The sequence below is a fragment of the Asterias rubens genome, chromosome 15, assembly GCF_902459465.1.
Source record: "Asterias rubens chromosome 15, eAstRub1.3, whole genome shotgun sequence".
In the NCBI taxonomy this organism is placed as follows: domain Eukaryota; kingdom Metazoa; phylum Echinodermata; class Asteroidea; order Forcipulatida; family Asteriidae; genus Asterias; species Asterias rubens.
In genome coordinates this window covers 8,433,366-8,447,326 of record NC_047076.1, presented here as the reverse complement: position 1 = coordinate 8,447,326, position 13,961 = coordinate 8,433,366, and the positions used below count along the sequence as shown (strand labels likewise).

The window sequence follows — 13,961 nt, the reverse complement described above, 5'->3', positions numbered from 1 at the left end:
AAAAGATAAACAATTCTAAACCTTTCAGACACTAATAGTCGCCCCCCCCCCCCCCATCGATCAATACAAAATAATTGCATTTTGCAAAAAATAGGAGCAACTAATCATTTGGCCTGTTGTGAAGGAGTCAGTTTCTTTGAACTGTCGTTTTGTGTAAATCGACTCGTTGTTCTTTGATACATACATATACATAAGTTTGAAATTTCTTTAAAGTCACCAGGAAATAGATTTTTTTCTTCTTCAAGCATTGGAGTATTTATGTTTATGAACAATAAAATAATTTTTTAAGTAATTGTTTGTAACGATTTATATGTTTAAAAAATATATAAAGTTGTTTGGGGATGACTCCACCTACCCCCTTTTGTGACGTCAATCGAGGCAGACTTTGCCTCGATCGAACATCGAACCGCGATTGTAACCGTTTGTTATAAAATGCATATGATTAGAAAGATGTTGTAAAAGTGGAAAACAATGCTCAACACAAACATGCCTCGAAATTGCACAGTTTTCCTTTTACTACGTCGACTAACACGGTCGGCCATTATGGGAGTCCAATTTTTGATAGACCAACTCGTCCGATCCAAGGCACTGTGTTCCTTTAATACATAGGCCTAGTACACATAATTTGGAGAAAAAAAATTAAATTTCTATTTTCGAATTTGCAAAAAATAATATGTGCGCCCAATGTGGGGCTCGAACCCACGACCCTGGGATGAAGAGTCCCATGCTCTACCGACAGAGCTAACCGGGCTGCTTACCAACGTGCCGGCTCTTTAAAAAAAAACATCTTTATTTATCTGAGGATTGCAGAGACGTAGCTGTCTGTACTTGGTTCACATCCACGGTTTGCCATCAGCAACTGCCCGGTTAGCTCAGTCGGTAGAGCATGGGACTCTTAATCCCAGGGTCGTGGGTTCGAGCCCCACATTGGGCGAATGTTCTTTTGTTAAATATGGCTTCTTATTATAGAACTTATTTTATTTCATTGTTTTGCTTCACGCGTTATCTCTTTCTAAAAAAAAGCTGAAGCTGGAAGGAACAAGTACTGGGTTTTTTATGGGGTTAAATTCCGAAAAGATAAACAATTCTAAACCTTTCAGACACTAATAGTCGCCCCCCCCCCCCCCCCCCATCGATCAATACAAAATAATTGCATTTTGCAAAAAATAGGAGCAACTAATCATTTGGCCTGTTGTGAAGGAGTCAGTTTCTTTGAACTGTCGTTTTGTGTAAATCGACTCGTTATTCTTTGATACATATATATACATAAGTTTGAAATTTCTTTAAAGTCACCAGGAAATAGATTTTTTTCTTCTTCAAGCATTGGAGTATTTATGTTTATGAACAATAAAATAATTTTTTGAGTAATTGTTTGTAACGATTTATATGTTTAAAAAATATATAAAGTTGTTTGGGGATGACTCCACCTACCCCCTTTTGTGACGTCAATCGAGGCAGACTTTGCCTCGATCGAACATCGAACCGCGATTGTAACCGTTTGTTATAAAATGCATATGATTAGAAAGATGTTGTAAAAGTGGAAAACAATGCTCAACACAAACATGCCTCGAAATTGCACAGTTTTCCTTTTACTACGTCGACTAACACGGTCGGCCATTATGGGAGTCCAATTTTTGATAGACCAACTCGTCCGATCCAAGGCACTGTGTTCCTATAATACATAGGCCTAGTACACATAATTTGGAGAAAAAAAAAATTAAGTTTCTATTTTCGAATTTGCAAAAATATGTGCGCCCAATGTGGGGCTCGAACCCACGACCCTGGGATTAAGAGTCCCATGCTCTACCGACTGAGCTAACCGGGCTGCTTACCAACGTGCCGACTCTTTAAATAAAACATCTTTATTTATCTGAGGATTGCAGAGACGTAGCTGTCTGTACTTGGTTCACATCCACGGTTTGCCATCAGCAACTGCCCGGTTAGCTCAGTCGGTAGAGCATGGCACTCTTAATCCCAGGGTCGTGGGTTCGAGCCCCACATTGGGCGCATCCTTCTTGTTCACTCCATTAAAAAGCAACTTAACAAGAACATTCAGTTTCATGTCGTCTTGTGTTTTGTGGTTCATCGTACACATAATTTGGCGGGGAAAAAAATCCCATTCTCGAATTTGCCAAAAATATGCGCCGAATGTGGGGCTCGAACCCATAACCCTGGTGTATTAAGTGTCCCATGCTCTACCGACTGAGCTAACCGGCTACATAAAATTATTGACCCTCTCTTAAAAAAAAATTAGTGAGCAAGAACCTGTTTTGTCTCAGTATGAGGCCTTGAGGAAACAAAATGGTGTACTTGGTTCACATCCAGTGTATTTTTAAAAAGTAAAGTTAATTCCAAATTTGCCAAAAAATTAAATTTTCGCCCAATGTATGGCTAGAACCCATGACCATGGGATTAACAGTGCCATGCTCTACCGAGCGAAGAATGAGAAATTTGAAGAGAACTCTGTTACCTCAAATTTTCACTTTTAAATTGATCCTTGTTTCATTTAAGAATACTTACAGATATTAAACTAAGAAAATTGAATCCCATGTCTTCGAAAAAAATATGTGCGCCCAATGTGAGGCTCGAACCCACGACCCTGGGATTAAGAGAGTCCCATGCTCTACCGACTGAGCTATCCGGGCTGCTTATCAATTTGCCGACTCTTAAAAAAAAACACCATCTTTATTTATTAGTATGAGGATTGCAGAGACGTAGCTGTCTGTACTTGGTTCACATCCAGGGCATGCCATCATGAACTGCCCGGTTAGCTCAGTCGGTAGAGCATGGGACTCTTAATCCCAGGGTCGTGGGTTCGAGCCCCACATCGGGCGCATGCTTTTTGTTCACTCCATTAAAAAACAACTTAGAGTCACCTGGAAATGTAATTTTTTCCTCAAACATTAGTGTCGTGGCCGAGCGGTTAAGAGCACCGAATTCAAACTCTGGTGTTTCTGATCAGCAGCGTGTGGGTTCGAATCCCCAGCCGTGACACTGTGTCCTTGAGCAAGACACTTAACCATTGCTTCGTCCTTCGGATGGGACGTAAAGCCGTTGGTCCCATGTGTTGTGTAACGCATGTAAAAGAACCCAGTGCACTTATCGAAAAGAGAAGGGGTTCGCCCCGGTGTTCCTGGTTGTGGCTGCTTAATGCGCCGTAAGGTGCTAAATAATTGGGTCTCAGAATTCATCACTGCAATTACCTATCTTTCTGAAAGTTTGTATATACTCAGCGCTTTGAGTACCTTGTTTGGTAGATACGTGCGCTATATAAGACTTCGATATTATTATTATTATTATATGTTTCTGAACACTAAAATAATTGTTTGAATAATTGTTTTTAACGGTTTATATGTTCAACAAAAAAAAAGTTGTGTGGGGGTGACTCCGCCTACCCCTTTTCTGACGTCAATCGAGGCAGACTTTGCCTCGATCGAACATCGAACACACGTACGTGCAAGTACATTCAAGTCCTAGTCTTGAGTTGTACGTTTCGAAAAAGGTTTTTCTTGCATGTTTCCGGCAATGTCGACTAGGTGTATTGCTGCTGGATGCAGCAAAACAACTAAAGATGGGGTCAGTTTGCAAAGTGGTCCGGTCCGACGTCTTTTCGAGCGCTGTGTAGCAAACACTTCGAGCCGTCGTGCTTCGAGAACCCGGAATACACTACACATTTTGACCTGAAGAGAAAAGTTCTTTTCTAAAACATGACGCCATCCCAACAATTTTTCCAGCTAGTGGGGAATTCGAAGAAGGTAACTGCAAGACGTAGCGAACCTAAATGAGCATTTGCCTAACGTAAACAAAATCAGGTATTGTTTCAACTTTGAGGGCATGTTTTTAGCTTGCGCCAAGCATCACTATCTTGTGTTGGCACTGCATGCGATTCATCGCGCCTCGATTGACGTCACGAACAGCGCCCTCACGGGTCGGGCTTATTTTCAAATTTGTTTTCACATGGAAACTAATTTCTTTAAACTTTAGTTAATTGTTTATTCATATTCCACTCATCGAAACACATATTTTAGTGACAAAAGTCTTATTTTGACAAAATATCACTTCCAGGTGACTTTAATAAAAAAAAATCAGTTTCCTGTCGTCTTGTGTTTTGTGGTTCATCATACACGTATTTGGAGAAACAAATTCCCATTCTCGAATTTGCAAAAAATGTGCGCCATAACCCTGGTATTAAGTGTCCCATGCTCTACCGACTGAGCTAACCGGGCTACATACTATTATTGACCCTCTCTTTAAAACAAAAATGAGTGAGCAAGAATCTGTTTTGTCTCAGATGAGGCTTTGAGGAAATAAGAAAATTCAGTTTCCTGTCGTCTTGTGTTTTGTGGTTCATCATACACATACTTTGGAGAGAAAAGAATTCCCATTCTCGAATTTGCAAGAAATGGCGCCGAATGTGGGGCTTGAACCCATGACCCTGAAATTAAGAGTCCCATGCTCTACCGACTGAGCTGACCTGGCTCCAAAATTTTATTGACCCTCTCCTCAAAAAAGAAATTAGTGCCCCAATCTGTTTTGTCTCAGTATGAGGCCTTGAGGAAACAAAATGTATGTACCTGGTTCACATCCAGGTTATTTTTAATAAGTAAAGTTAATTCCGAATTCGCCAAAAAATTACATGTTCGCCCAATGTAGGGCTAGAATCCATGACCAGAGGATTAAGAGTCCCGGCCCGATGCTCTACCGAGCGAAGAATGAAAAAATTGAAGAAAACTCTGTTTCCTCAAACTTTCACTTGTAAATCGATCCGTTTTTCATTTAAGAATACTTACACATTAGTAAACTAAGAAAAAAATATGTGCGCCCAATGTGGGGCTCGAACCCACGACCCTGGGATTAAGAGTCCCATGCTCTACCGACTGAGCTAACCGGGCTTACACTCAGTCAGGTATTCAAGAGAATTTATAGTTATTTTGAACCACCAAAATTGTAATAATTTTTCTCTGTTCTGTGTATGTTTCATACATTGATGGTTTAGTAAGAGACGACTGGGGTTCAGGTAAAATGTCTTTGCATCATTTCATGGGGAAATGGCATGTTATCTATTCTGAACGAGTGCCCTGTAGAGCGTGAATGCCTGTACTGTTAGTGTACTGTTGTTGTACATGAACAAAACCGCGCGAAACAAATTTTCCCGCGGTTTGTTTTCCCGCGAGTTCCTTTGTTATCATTCACACGGGTCGCGGGGTCAACGCTCCTACGCTCACAACACACTAGTACACTATCCAGGATCAAGCACCATAGTCTTGGGCCAAGACTAACAACACACGTACTCTCTAGCTAGCCGGGCCCTTTCGAAAGTAGGTAAAGGGCCTCATCATTCTTTCCTGGGGAAAAAAAATATGACCCAAATTAATAGTCTGGTTCCCTGACCAAAGATTCCTTGACGTCTCTTGTTAAAAATCTTGACAGAGCCTAGTCGGAGATTTTTGGGTCTGGGAACCAGACTACCAAATTAACACTTGCACTCTGTGCATGCTGCCCTCACGTGATTGAATGGCATGTGACTCAATGTTTTCGTTTACGCAACACACTTCGCTCAAGCGAAGCGTAGCTAGCTCCATTCAGCTCATGAGCTAGATCGCTTTAACATTATTGTATTGTCATCGTCTGCTTCCTAGGTCCGTGGTTTAAAACAATATCTGACACAAATCTGCGAAAGGGAGAGTACGACTTGTGCCTGTGAATCGTGGTTGTCGTACGCGCGGCGGAGGTGAACGAATGTAAGTTTTCCCACCTGTCACACACACAGGCAGGACAGACCTGGATTTTGGTGGTTTACTGCTAGTGCTATATACTGGGTTGTGTGTCGCTGTCCTCGATGGTTCTATCTTCTACCTGCTGTTATGTATCGTTCCGGGTGGCTACTCTTACTAGAACTACAGTTAAAACGTAACGTCAACTCCATACAAAATGTTCTGCCCTTCATGTTCTTTTTTTAAATCAGATCTCGCAAAAACTTGGGACATATTTTATTATTTAAAAATAGTTCTAGCTGAATTAGACTTTAAACAGTATTAAAGAGTGTTCCTTAATGCAACGCGTTTTCATTTCTTTAGGCAGTCAGGTCTGGTTTGCTCAATGGTTTATTCCCTGTATTCCACGTCCCTGGACCTCTGTGGACCCTGTTCGATTCCCTGACTGGCTTCTTGCATGCCAAGTGGATCGGGGGTTCAGTCAGGGGTTCTAAAACTGAAATTTCTTCATTGTCTTTAAAAAGTGGGTCTGGTGTTTCCACTGTAGATACAGCCAAGTTATTTTGTTTTTAAAATATTGATTTCTTATTAATATTCCAGATAACCAGCAGTTAGTAAAAGAAACAGATATACCAATTTGACGATGCCATACACGATGTCACTGGTTGTTCTACTACTCCTTGCCGAGTTAGTTGGCCTGACCGTCGTTGGACTTAGCATAACTTGGTTTGCTAAATACGGTGGGGGATTCGCTCTGGACAAGACAGGGAAAGAATTCAACCTTCATCCAGTGTTCATGGCTCTTGGTTTCCTGTTCTTCAATGGCAATTGTGAGTAAATAAAGATCTTTTCAGGGCCCAAATTCGTGGAGCTTGCTTTTAAAAGCACAAAAAGTAGCTGAGCAAAATAGATGTTGCTAAACAGAACAATATTAGTTTTCTTTTTTACCCATACTAGGATGTGCGTTAGCACTGTATACTCAGTACTTTCCCGAGTCCTGTGAATAAATCTTACAGGCAAATCGCTCGGCTGGGATTCCAACCCCCGACCCTTGCAATTCTAGAGCATTGTCTTTCCAACTAGACTACCGAGATTGCCCGGTAGCTAGAGGCAGTTCGAATCCTCTGTTTTGCAGCGGGTACTGCAACGATATAATAGACGTTAAATTTGCATTGGGGATAAAGAATATTAAGTTTGGTTTTGTAACCAGAATAAGGTTACCAGCCAAAATACAATCTCTCATGTACCATCTGGTTTCCTGCTCATTTTGCTCTAAATCGAAACTTGTTAAGCGATACTTTCTGCTTTAAAGTTAAGGTACATGTTTGGTAATTACTCAAAACAAGAGCTGTTGATAGTATAAAACATTGTGGAAAACGCTTCCCTCTGAAGTAACGTAGTTTTTGAGAAAGAGGTATGTTCTCACTAAAATAATACAAGACTTCTAGCTAGAAGTCTTTTATGAAAGCCCACAAATACGTCTAACAAGGGTGTTTTTTGTTTCATCATTTTCTTGCAACATCAATGACTGATTGAGCTTAAATTTTCACAGGCTTGTTATTTTATGCTTATGTTGGGATACACCAAGTGAAAAGACTGGTTTTTGACAATTACCTAACGTGTACCTTCCCTTTAAGCAGCTCAAGGTTTTATAGGGGCTTCGACAGCTCAGCCTATGCACCGTTCTCATTTTCAATAGACCGATTCATTAGGCTCCGCCCACAACGCATGTGTGTGCAAGAACAAGTGAGCCTCTCTAATGCCTTTCTGCACAACTCTATCGCGCGTGTCAGCATACGTGCCTGCATGTCGAACTTGATTTGTCGGACCTTCAATGCGTTGTGATTGGTCAATACGCAATGGGGCGGAGCACAAACCAAAATTAAAGTTATCATTCAATTATTCAATTTCAGAGTGATCATAGAAAAAGTGCTTTACCGATTGAGCTATCTTGCCCCTTATATTGGCAGTTTCCCTATTTTGTCAACATATTTGTCAATAGACAGTTCTAAAAGTATTGAAAAAAATTCATCAAGAAATAACAAACCTGCACTATTGGGGATCTTAATTTGAATTTTTAAAAATAAATAGTTAGTGGCGTTTTGTTTCAACCTTATTCTGCGGAGTCTTTCTCAAAGGCTCTGCTTGTGTTGTTTCGAGAAAGACTCTGCTAGGGTCGAAACAGCAGACAATTACCTATTTCATTGCATTTATACCATAGGTCCTTAAGGTTGGGAAGCAGTTTGCAAACAGCTAATACTATTTTCTTTTGTTTTTATTTTGGTTACCTTAATAGCTCTGATGACCTACCGCATTCTTGGAAACAATGTCCATCGCCTGTTCGCAAAGATCGTTCATTTTCTCTTGCAACTGGTGGCTCTGATCTGTGCATCCTTCGGCCTTGCCTGTGTGTTCCAGTTTCATAACGCTAATAGCATCCCAAACATGTACTCTCTACATAGCTGGCTCGGGATTGCCACGTATTCCTTTTTCTGTCTGCAGGTAAAATAGACAAAAAAACTGTGTCAATGTTTTCACAAATGTTTGTAACCAAGTCATGTCAAGTCTATAAAAATTGAGGCATTGCATGGTGAGGTATCAATGAACAATTTGGTCTGCAGTAACACTATGTGTGTATCTACTTGCTGGGCAGATTATGTTCTTTTGCGAACTTGTCTTGCATTATATTCTACTATCAGGGATTAGATTGTTTGTTGATTTCGTGAAATTTCTCTACTACTGTACTGCAGAGTAGAGTTGCGAAATTCGGGAGGACTTCTCAGTTCTAAAAAGAACTGTCAATCTTTTTAACTGCTACCTGGGCAGAAGGTAGAAAATCAGCCGGGACTACTACTTTCGCTTTATGGTAGATCGAGGGGACTTATTGTTATTGTGAATTCAAGTCATCTTTGTTCAAGCCAAGACAAGTCACAAGTCAAATTTCCACAAGTCAAGTCAAGTTAATAGTATTTGATAGGTGGACATATCTTTAACTCTTTAACTAACATTGCAGTGCCCTGCCCCCCCCCCTTTTTGTGTTAATGTGCACCATACTCTCCCATTTAATTTTAAAGAATGTTGCAGAATTGGTAAGAAACAAAAACTGTGAAGATCACAGATTTACATAAAACTTACATGGTCTAATGATGATGAAATCAGAAAACATCCCTTGAAATATTTCTGTCTGAAATGTCATATTTGATGAGAAATAAATAATCTAACTTCGCATTTGCAGTTTATCGCTCAGTAAGAGTTTTATTCATTTTTATTTTGGCATCAATGCAATGCAAAATTTGTAATTGGTTTTTCATTATTCTGACCCAGATGGCTGATCGATCTCAAAGTTCTACAGGTTTGTCAGTTTATGTGTATAGTGGATTACATAAAGTGCTTATACTGCTAGCAACTGTCTTGTTAGCAAAAGCCCATTCTGTAACGTTCCTTTAAAGCCATTGGACCCTTTCGGTACAGAAAAAAAAAAAAAATCCACAGATTTACAAATAACTTGCAGGGTTTACAGAAGGTAGCGGTGAAAGGCTTCTCTTGAAATATTATTCCATGAAATACTTTACTTTTTGAGAAAACAGTAAAATAATATCAATTCTCGTTAGCGAGAATTACGGATTTATTTTAAACACATGTCATGACACGGCGAAACAAGGGTGGGTTTTCTCGTTATTTTCTCCCGACTCCGATGACCGATTGAGCCTAAATTTCCACAGGTTTGTTATTTTATATAGAAGTTGTGATACACGAAGTGTGGGCCTTGGAAAATACTGTTTGCCGAAAGGGTCCAATGGCTTTAACTTTAGTGTCCCGTCATTTTTCTCTTTTCAGCTCCTCTTGGGCCTTACATTGTTCTTGATCATGGCCGTCTTCAGTCCGAATTCGATGACCAACCTCCGGAAGTTTTATCTTCACTTTCACGTCTACGGAGGTGTGTTGATCTTTGTGATGGCCGGAGCGGCATCCCTGCTCGGCACGGCAGAGAAAATCTCCTTCTCTATGTGAGTATTTCCCCTCGAATAGATGTAGACAAATATTTACTGAGCTCCTTTAAGACGTGTTAACTCTTTCACTGCTTGGGGGACATTTTGAACCTAAAATAATAATAATAATAGCATATATATAAAGCTCCTTTTGCAGCTGTTGCTAAGCGCTACAACAAAACAAATGAAAATGAGAACTGTACATTCCAGTGCCTGATCAATGGGTGCGTTCGATTAGACCCCGGTCTTCCCCCTTTAGGTTCGAATAGCTTTGGCGTCAATCCAGGGGCCCACCCTGGTCTGCCCCCAGTGCCCTGCTTGTGGAATGGGTCACTTGGGGGCTGGCCCCAGGTGCATGACGTCACCACGAGAGGGTGATTGATCGTGCGATTAGCTCTTGTAAGGGGCTCACCCGAAGGAGCATTGCGGGGTCAACACAGGGAAGATAATCAAACGCACCCAATGTTTGGTGTCTTTACTTCATTTAGTCAGCACTCCAGGAAAAGTCTGTGTGGGTTTTTGAAAATTAATATCGGAGTTGTTACCGGAAAAAGTTTCTGGGAAAGCCAGACCAAAATGGTTGAAGACTTCAGTTCATATGAGTGGTAATTACAAATAAATAAGTAATAAACCAAAGGGGAAACCTGTGATCCCTGGCTATACGGCAGTGACATGTTGAATGGTTTCTGACTGGCACCCCCAAACACAGATATTAACAAGATAAGGAGAGTGCCAACGTAGGGCTAGATAGCTCCGTTAGCAATTTAAAACCCAAACATCAACTACCAAAAATCTTGGTCAGCTGACCAACAATTTAGTTTAATTTGTTTAAAGATGTCCCGCATATTTTTTATTGTTTATTAGATGTTATAATCCTATAAGGGTTTTAGTGGAATATTATTTTTTGATATGCACACTATTAAAAGTAACAATATACTTTAACGCACAAAAAAACCCACATACCTGTACATGTTACATTTATGTCACTGTCAAGATAGATGTGGAATGACATGTATTTAGTGTTTGGCAATGTAACGATCTAGATGCTATTCCCTCGCCCAGTGTCTTTTAGACATTTGACCGTTTAGGTTTGCAGTGGGGACCAACCACAAACACCATACAGGTGTTTTGGTTGGTAATCCTTTTCCAGTTTAAGAACTCGTCTCCATAATGAACCTTTTGTTAATCTACTTTCTAATTATGTGGTGCTACTTTCATTGCTTGTTGGTTGTTTTCATACATCAGTACCATGAGCGCCGCTTGCGGCAGATACCCGCACTTTAAAAGTTCACATTATAACTGTTATTATATTATAATACATTTTTTGTTTCATTTCATGCAGCCCAAACTACGACCAGTTACCACCAGTTGCCGTCGTGGCAAACTTTTTTGGTGTATTTATCATCCTCTTCGTTGGCCTTGTGTGCTATGTTCTGTATAGCGACAAATTCAAGACTGCCCCCAACACGGACAGGGAGTATAGAGAGCAGATTAATGTGGAGCAGTAAGCGGGGTACAGGGTACCAGACTTTCTTTGTGTGAAACAAAAGTAATGTCATACGCTTTGGGGATATTGAATATTGTTTATTATTTTTTATTGTTTATTAGATGTTATAATCCTATAAGGGTTTTAGTGGAATATTATTTTTTGATATGCACACTATTAAAAGTAACAATATACTTTAACGCACAAAAAAACCCACATACCTGTACATGTTACATTTATGTCACTGTCAAGATAGATGTGGAATGACATGTATTTAGTGTTTGGCAATGTAACGATCTAGATGCTATTCCCTCGCCCAGTGTCTTTTAGACATTTGACCGTTTAGGTTTGCAGTGGGGACCAACCACAAACACCATACAGGTGTTTTGGTTGGTAATCCTTTTACGTGTAAGCAAAATTGCCTAAATTTCCTCTAACATGCACACACACACACACCTGGATTTTAGTAGAAATGATAATATTGTCACTCAATAAATGCATTGATGAGATCACTGCACATTTTTCAAATACATTTTAGTGCGAAATTACATCAAATTATGACATGATAAGAATTGGGATTCGGATGATTGCTGTTTTGAGCTGTGGTCAAAATTTGAAAGTTGCAATGTATAAAGTGAAAAAAAATCTTTTTGAATGCTATTTGAGATTTCCTTACACTGTTAAGTATAGGAGTTAGCCTGTGTCGCTTCACAGATGTATGCTTAACTGTGTCCAACTCCTTTATTTGTAACTAAATGGTTACATTACATCAAAGGTCGGGGATGGAATACTTTTTGGTGTTCAATTTATTCTAAGAAATCACAAGTTCTGTGAATGAGGCACCAATCTAGAGTGGGAAATGACAAATAGCACCACTTGAGGGCGCTATCCAAAGATTTATTTGAATAATTACCATAAGTTTATCCTTACATCATACAGTTTATATATATAATAATCCTGGGGTCGATTTCACAAACAGGCAGAAGAGGTAGGACTAGTCCTAACTTAGGACTAGTCCTAGGAGATACTAAAGACGTATGGCCAGTCCTAAGTTGGGATGAGTAATTCGTCCTAAGTCGACATAAGACTAGTCTTAACTCTTTGTGAAATCACCCCTGGTATACAATTTCTGCACTAACAATAATAAAAGTGTTTTAAGTAGCAAATATAAATTTGTCAACTTCATGACACTTTCTCGAGTCTTTTAAAAGCAACTTCTATGGTTTTATTTCTTATGACATTTCTCATATCATTTTTATGTGGGGTTGAGGTCAAATTTAGAAGCTTAAGATACAAAATGGAAACATCACATCATGTACATGTACATATGTGATTTGTGTTTTACCCTTAAAGGCAGTGGACACTATTGGTAATTACTCAAAATAATTATTAGTATAAAACCTTTCTTGGTAACGAGTAATAGGGAGAGGTTGATGGTATAAAACATTGTGAGAAACGGCTCCCTCTAAGTAATGTAGTTTTCGAGAAAGAAGTAATTTTCCACGAATTTGATTTCGAGACCTCAGATTGAGAATTTGAGGTCTCAAAATCAAGCATCTGAAAACACACAACTTCGTCTGACCAGGGTGTTTTTTTCTTTCATTATTATCTCGCAACTTCGACGACCGATTGAGCTCAAATTTTCACAGGTTTGTTATTTTATGCATACCCAACCAGTGCATTAGAATAATATTAGCTATAGCTAGTTCTTAATATGTAGCACATTTTTAACAAGAATGTATCAATGCTCTTTACAATATAGTGCCCTGGGATCGATTTTCCATGGAAGTCAGGAGGCATCAAACCCTTTTTATCTTTTGTGAAAGCGTTCCAAGGACCCATCTAAGTTAGGACAAGTTACTTGTCCTGAGTAACTCGTCCTAAAATAACTGGAGATCAAACAAATCAAATCAATCGACTCCCATACAAACACAATATACAAATACAAACATAGGATTTTACAAGACTGAGATAAGACGAGTCCTAACATTTTGTGACATCGACCCCAGGTCGTTGGGCCAATAACATATCTGTAATCATTCTCAGCTCCCTGGGGAATATACACCCCAGCAGTCGATTTCACAAAACTTACGTCATGGCACAAGTTACGCAGTAATTTCGGTAAATCGCTGCAGGCATGCCGTCGCGCACCAGGGGCTTTTTCAAACACATCAACAATGTGTATTTATACCCCTGGGTGAAGGGAAGCATTTATGGTGAAGTGTTGATTCATGGTGAAGTGGTTTGATTCGTTCGAACCCAAAATCCCGTTCACTAATGGTTGTTCACTTGGAAATGCTGTGGATAGTAAGAAGGTTTAAAGATTCAAGAAATAGTTAAACAAAACATTACAAATTTGCAGCTGTTAATTTATATATTTAGTTTTAATTTCATCTTTTAGCTCGTAGAGTACAGATTGACTTTAACACAACAGACTCCACAGTCACGCACAATACATTTTCAATAGAGTTATACATGTTGTAAAGTTTAATTAAATACTCTTTTATTTTCTACATGGTGCAGCAAACTTAGTCGTGGGACGAATTAAGTCTGTTTTGGAAACACGATATAAGTTGTCAATAATCGCTGTAGTGATATCACAATTAGCAATCAAGATTATCGGGCCAAGGTCCGGATTTCACAAAGAGCTCGTGTTAATCTTAATCGCCAAGCAAAGTGTGATGTCACAATACCATATCACCATGGTGATATACTGACAGCTCATCTAAGGATGAATCTTGGAACCTGAAAACTCAATTTAACAAAAGACCA

General features: G+C 39.4%; 1 protein-coding gene and 6 non-coding genes across 8 annotated transcripts; 4 read left to right on the top strand and 3 right to left on the bottom strand.

The window, feature by feature from the left end:
* Positions 1–678: 678 nt before the first annotated feature.
* On the bottom strand, positions 679–751 carry Trnak-cuu. The gene has a single exon. It is a non-coding gene; the product is annotated as a tRNA-Lys (tRNA).
* Positions 752–861: 110 nt separating this feature from the next.
* Positions 862–934, top strand: Trnak-cuu. Its single transcript has one exon. It is a non-coding gene; the product is annotated as a tRNA-Lys (tRNA).
* Positions 935–1,752: 818 nt separating this feature from the next.
* Trnak-cuu lies at positions 1,753–1,825 on the bottom strand. Its single transcript has one exon. It is a non-coding gene; the product is annotated as a tRNA-Lys (tRNA).
* Positions 1,826–1,934: 109 nt separating this feature from the next.
* Positions 1,935–2,007, top strand: Trnak-cuu. The gene has a single exon. It is a non-coding gene; the product is annotated as a tRNA-Lys (tRNA).
* A 754-nt stretch (positions 2,008–2,761) lies between these two features.
* Positions 2,762–2,834, top strand: Trnak-cuu. The gene has a single exon. It is a non-coding gene; the product is annotated as a tRNA-Lys (tRNA).
* A 1,985-nt stretch (positions 2,835–4,819) lies between these two features.
* On the bottom strand, positions 4,820–4,892 carry Trnak-cuu. The gene has a single exon. It is a non-coding gene; the product is annotated as a tRNA-Lys (tRNA).
* Positions 4,893–5,619: 727 nt separating this feature from the next.
* Positions 5,620–12,510, top strand: LOC117300364 (cytochrome b reductase 1-like). Of its 2 annotated transcripts, none has more exons than XM_033784137.1 (5): positions 5,620–5,741; positions 6,315–6,544; positions 8,011–8,216; positions 9,552–9,721; positions 11,046–12,510. In XM_033784137.1, the coding sequence occupies exons 2-5, from the start codon at positions 6,358–6,360 to the stop codon at positions 11,209–11,211; spliced, it is 729 nt and encodes a 242-aa protein (XP_033640028.1). In that variant the 5' UTR covers positions 5,620–5,741; positions 6,315–6,357; the 3' UTR covers positions 11,212–12,510. The 2 variants fall into 2 exon arrangements, with proteins under 2 accessions (XP_033640028.1, XP_033640029.1); XM_033784138.1 differs by lacking the exon at positions 5,620–5,741 and adding an exon at positions 5,752–5,910.
* The last annotated feature ends 1,451 nt before the right edge of the window (positions 12,511–13,961 follow it).

What these genes read in the sequence shown, in the direction of transcription:
- LOC117300364 (XM_033784137.1), top strand. Translation starts at nt 6,358, where the DNA reads ATGCCATACACGATGTCACTGGTTGTTCTACTACTCCTTGCCGAGTTA. An exon ending in ATTCCTTTTTCTGTCTGCAG is followed by an intron (nt 8,217 to 9,551) that starts GTAAAATAGACA and finishes TTCTCTTTTCAG; the next exon opens with CTCCTCTTGGGCCTTACATT. An exon ending in GAGAAAATCTCCTTCTCTAT is followed by an intron (nt 9,722 to 11,045) that starts GTGAGTATTTCC and finishes CATTTCATGCAG; the next exon opens with CCCAAACTACGACCAGTTAC.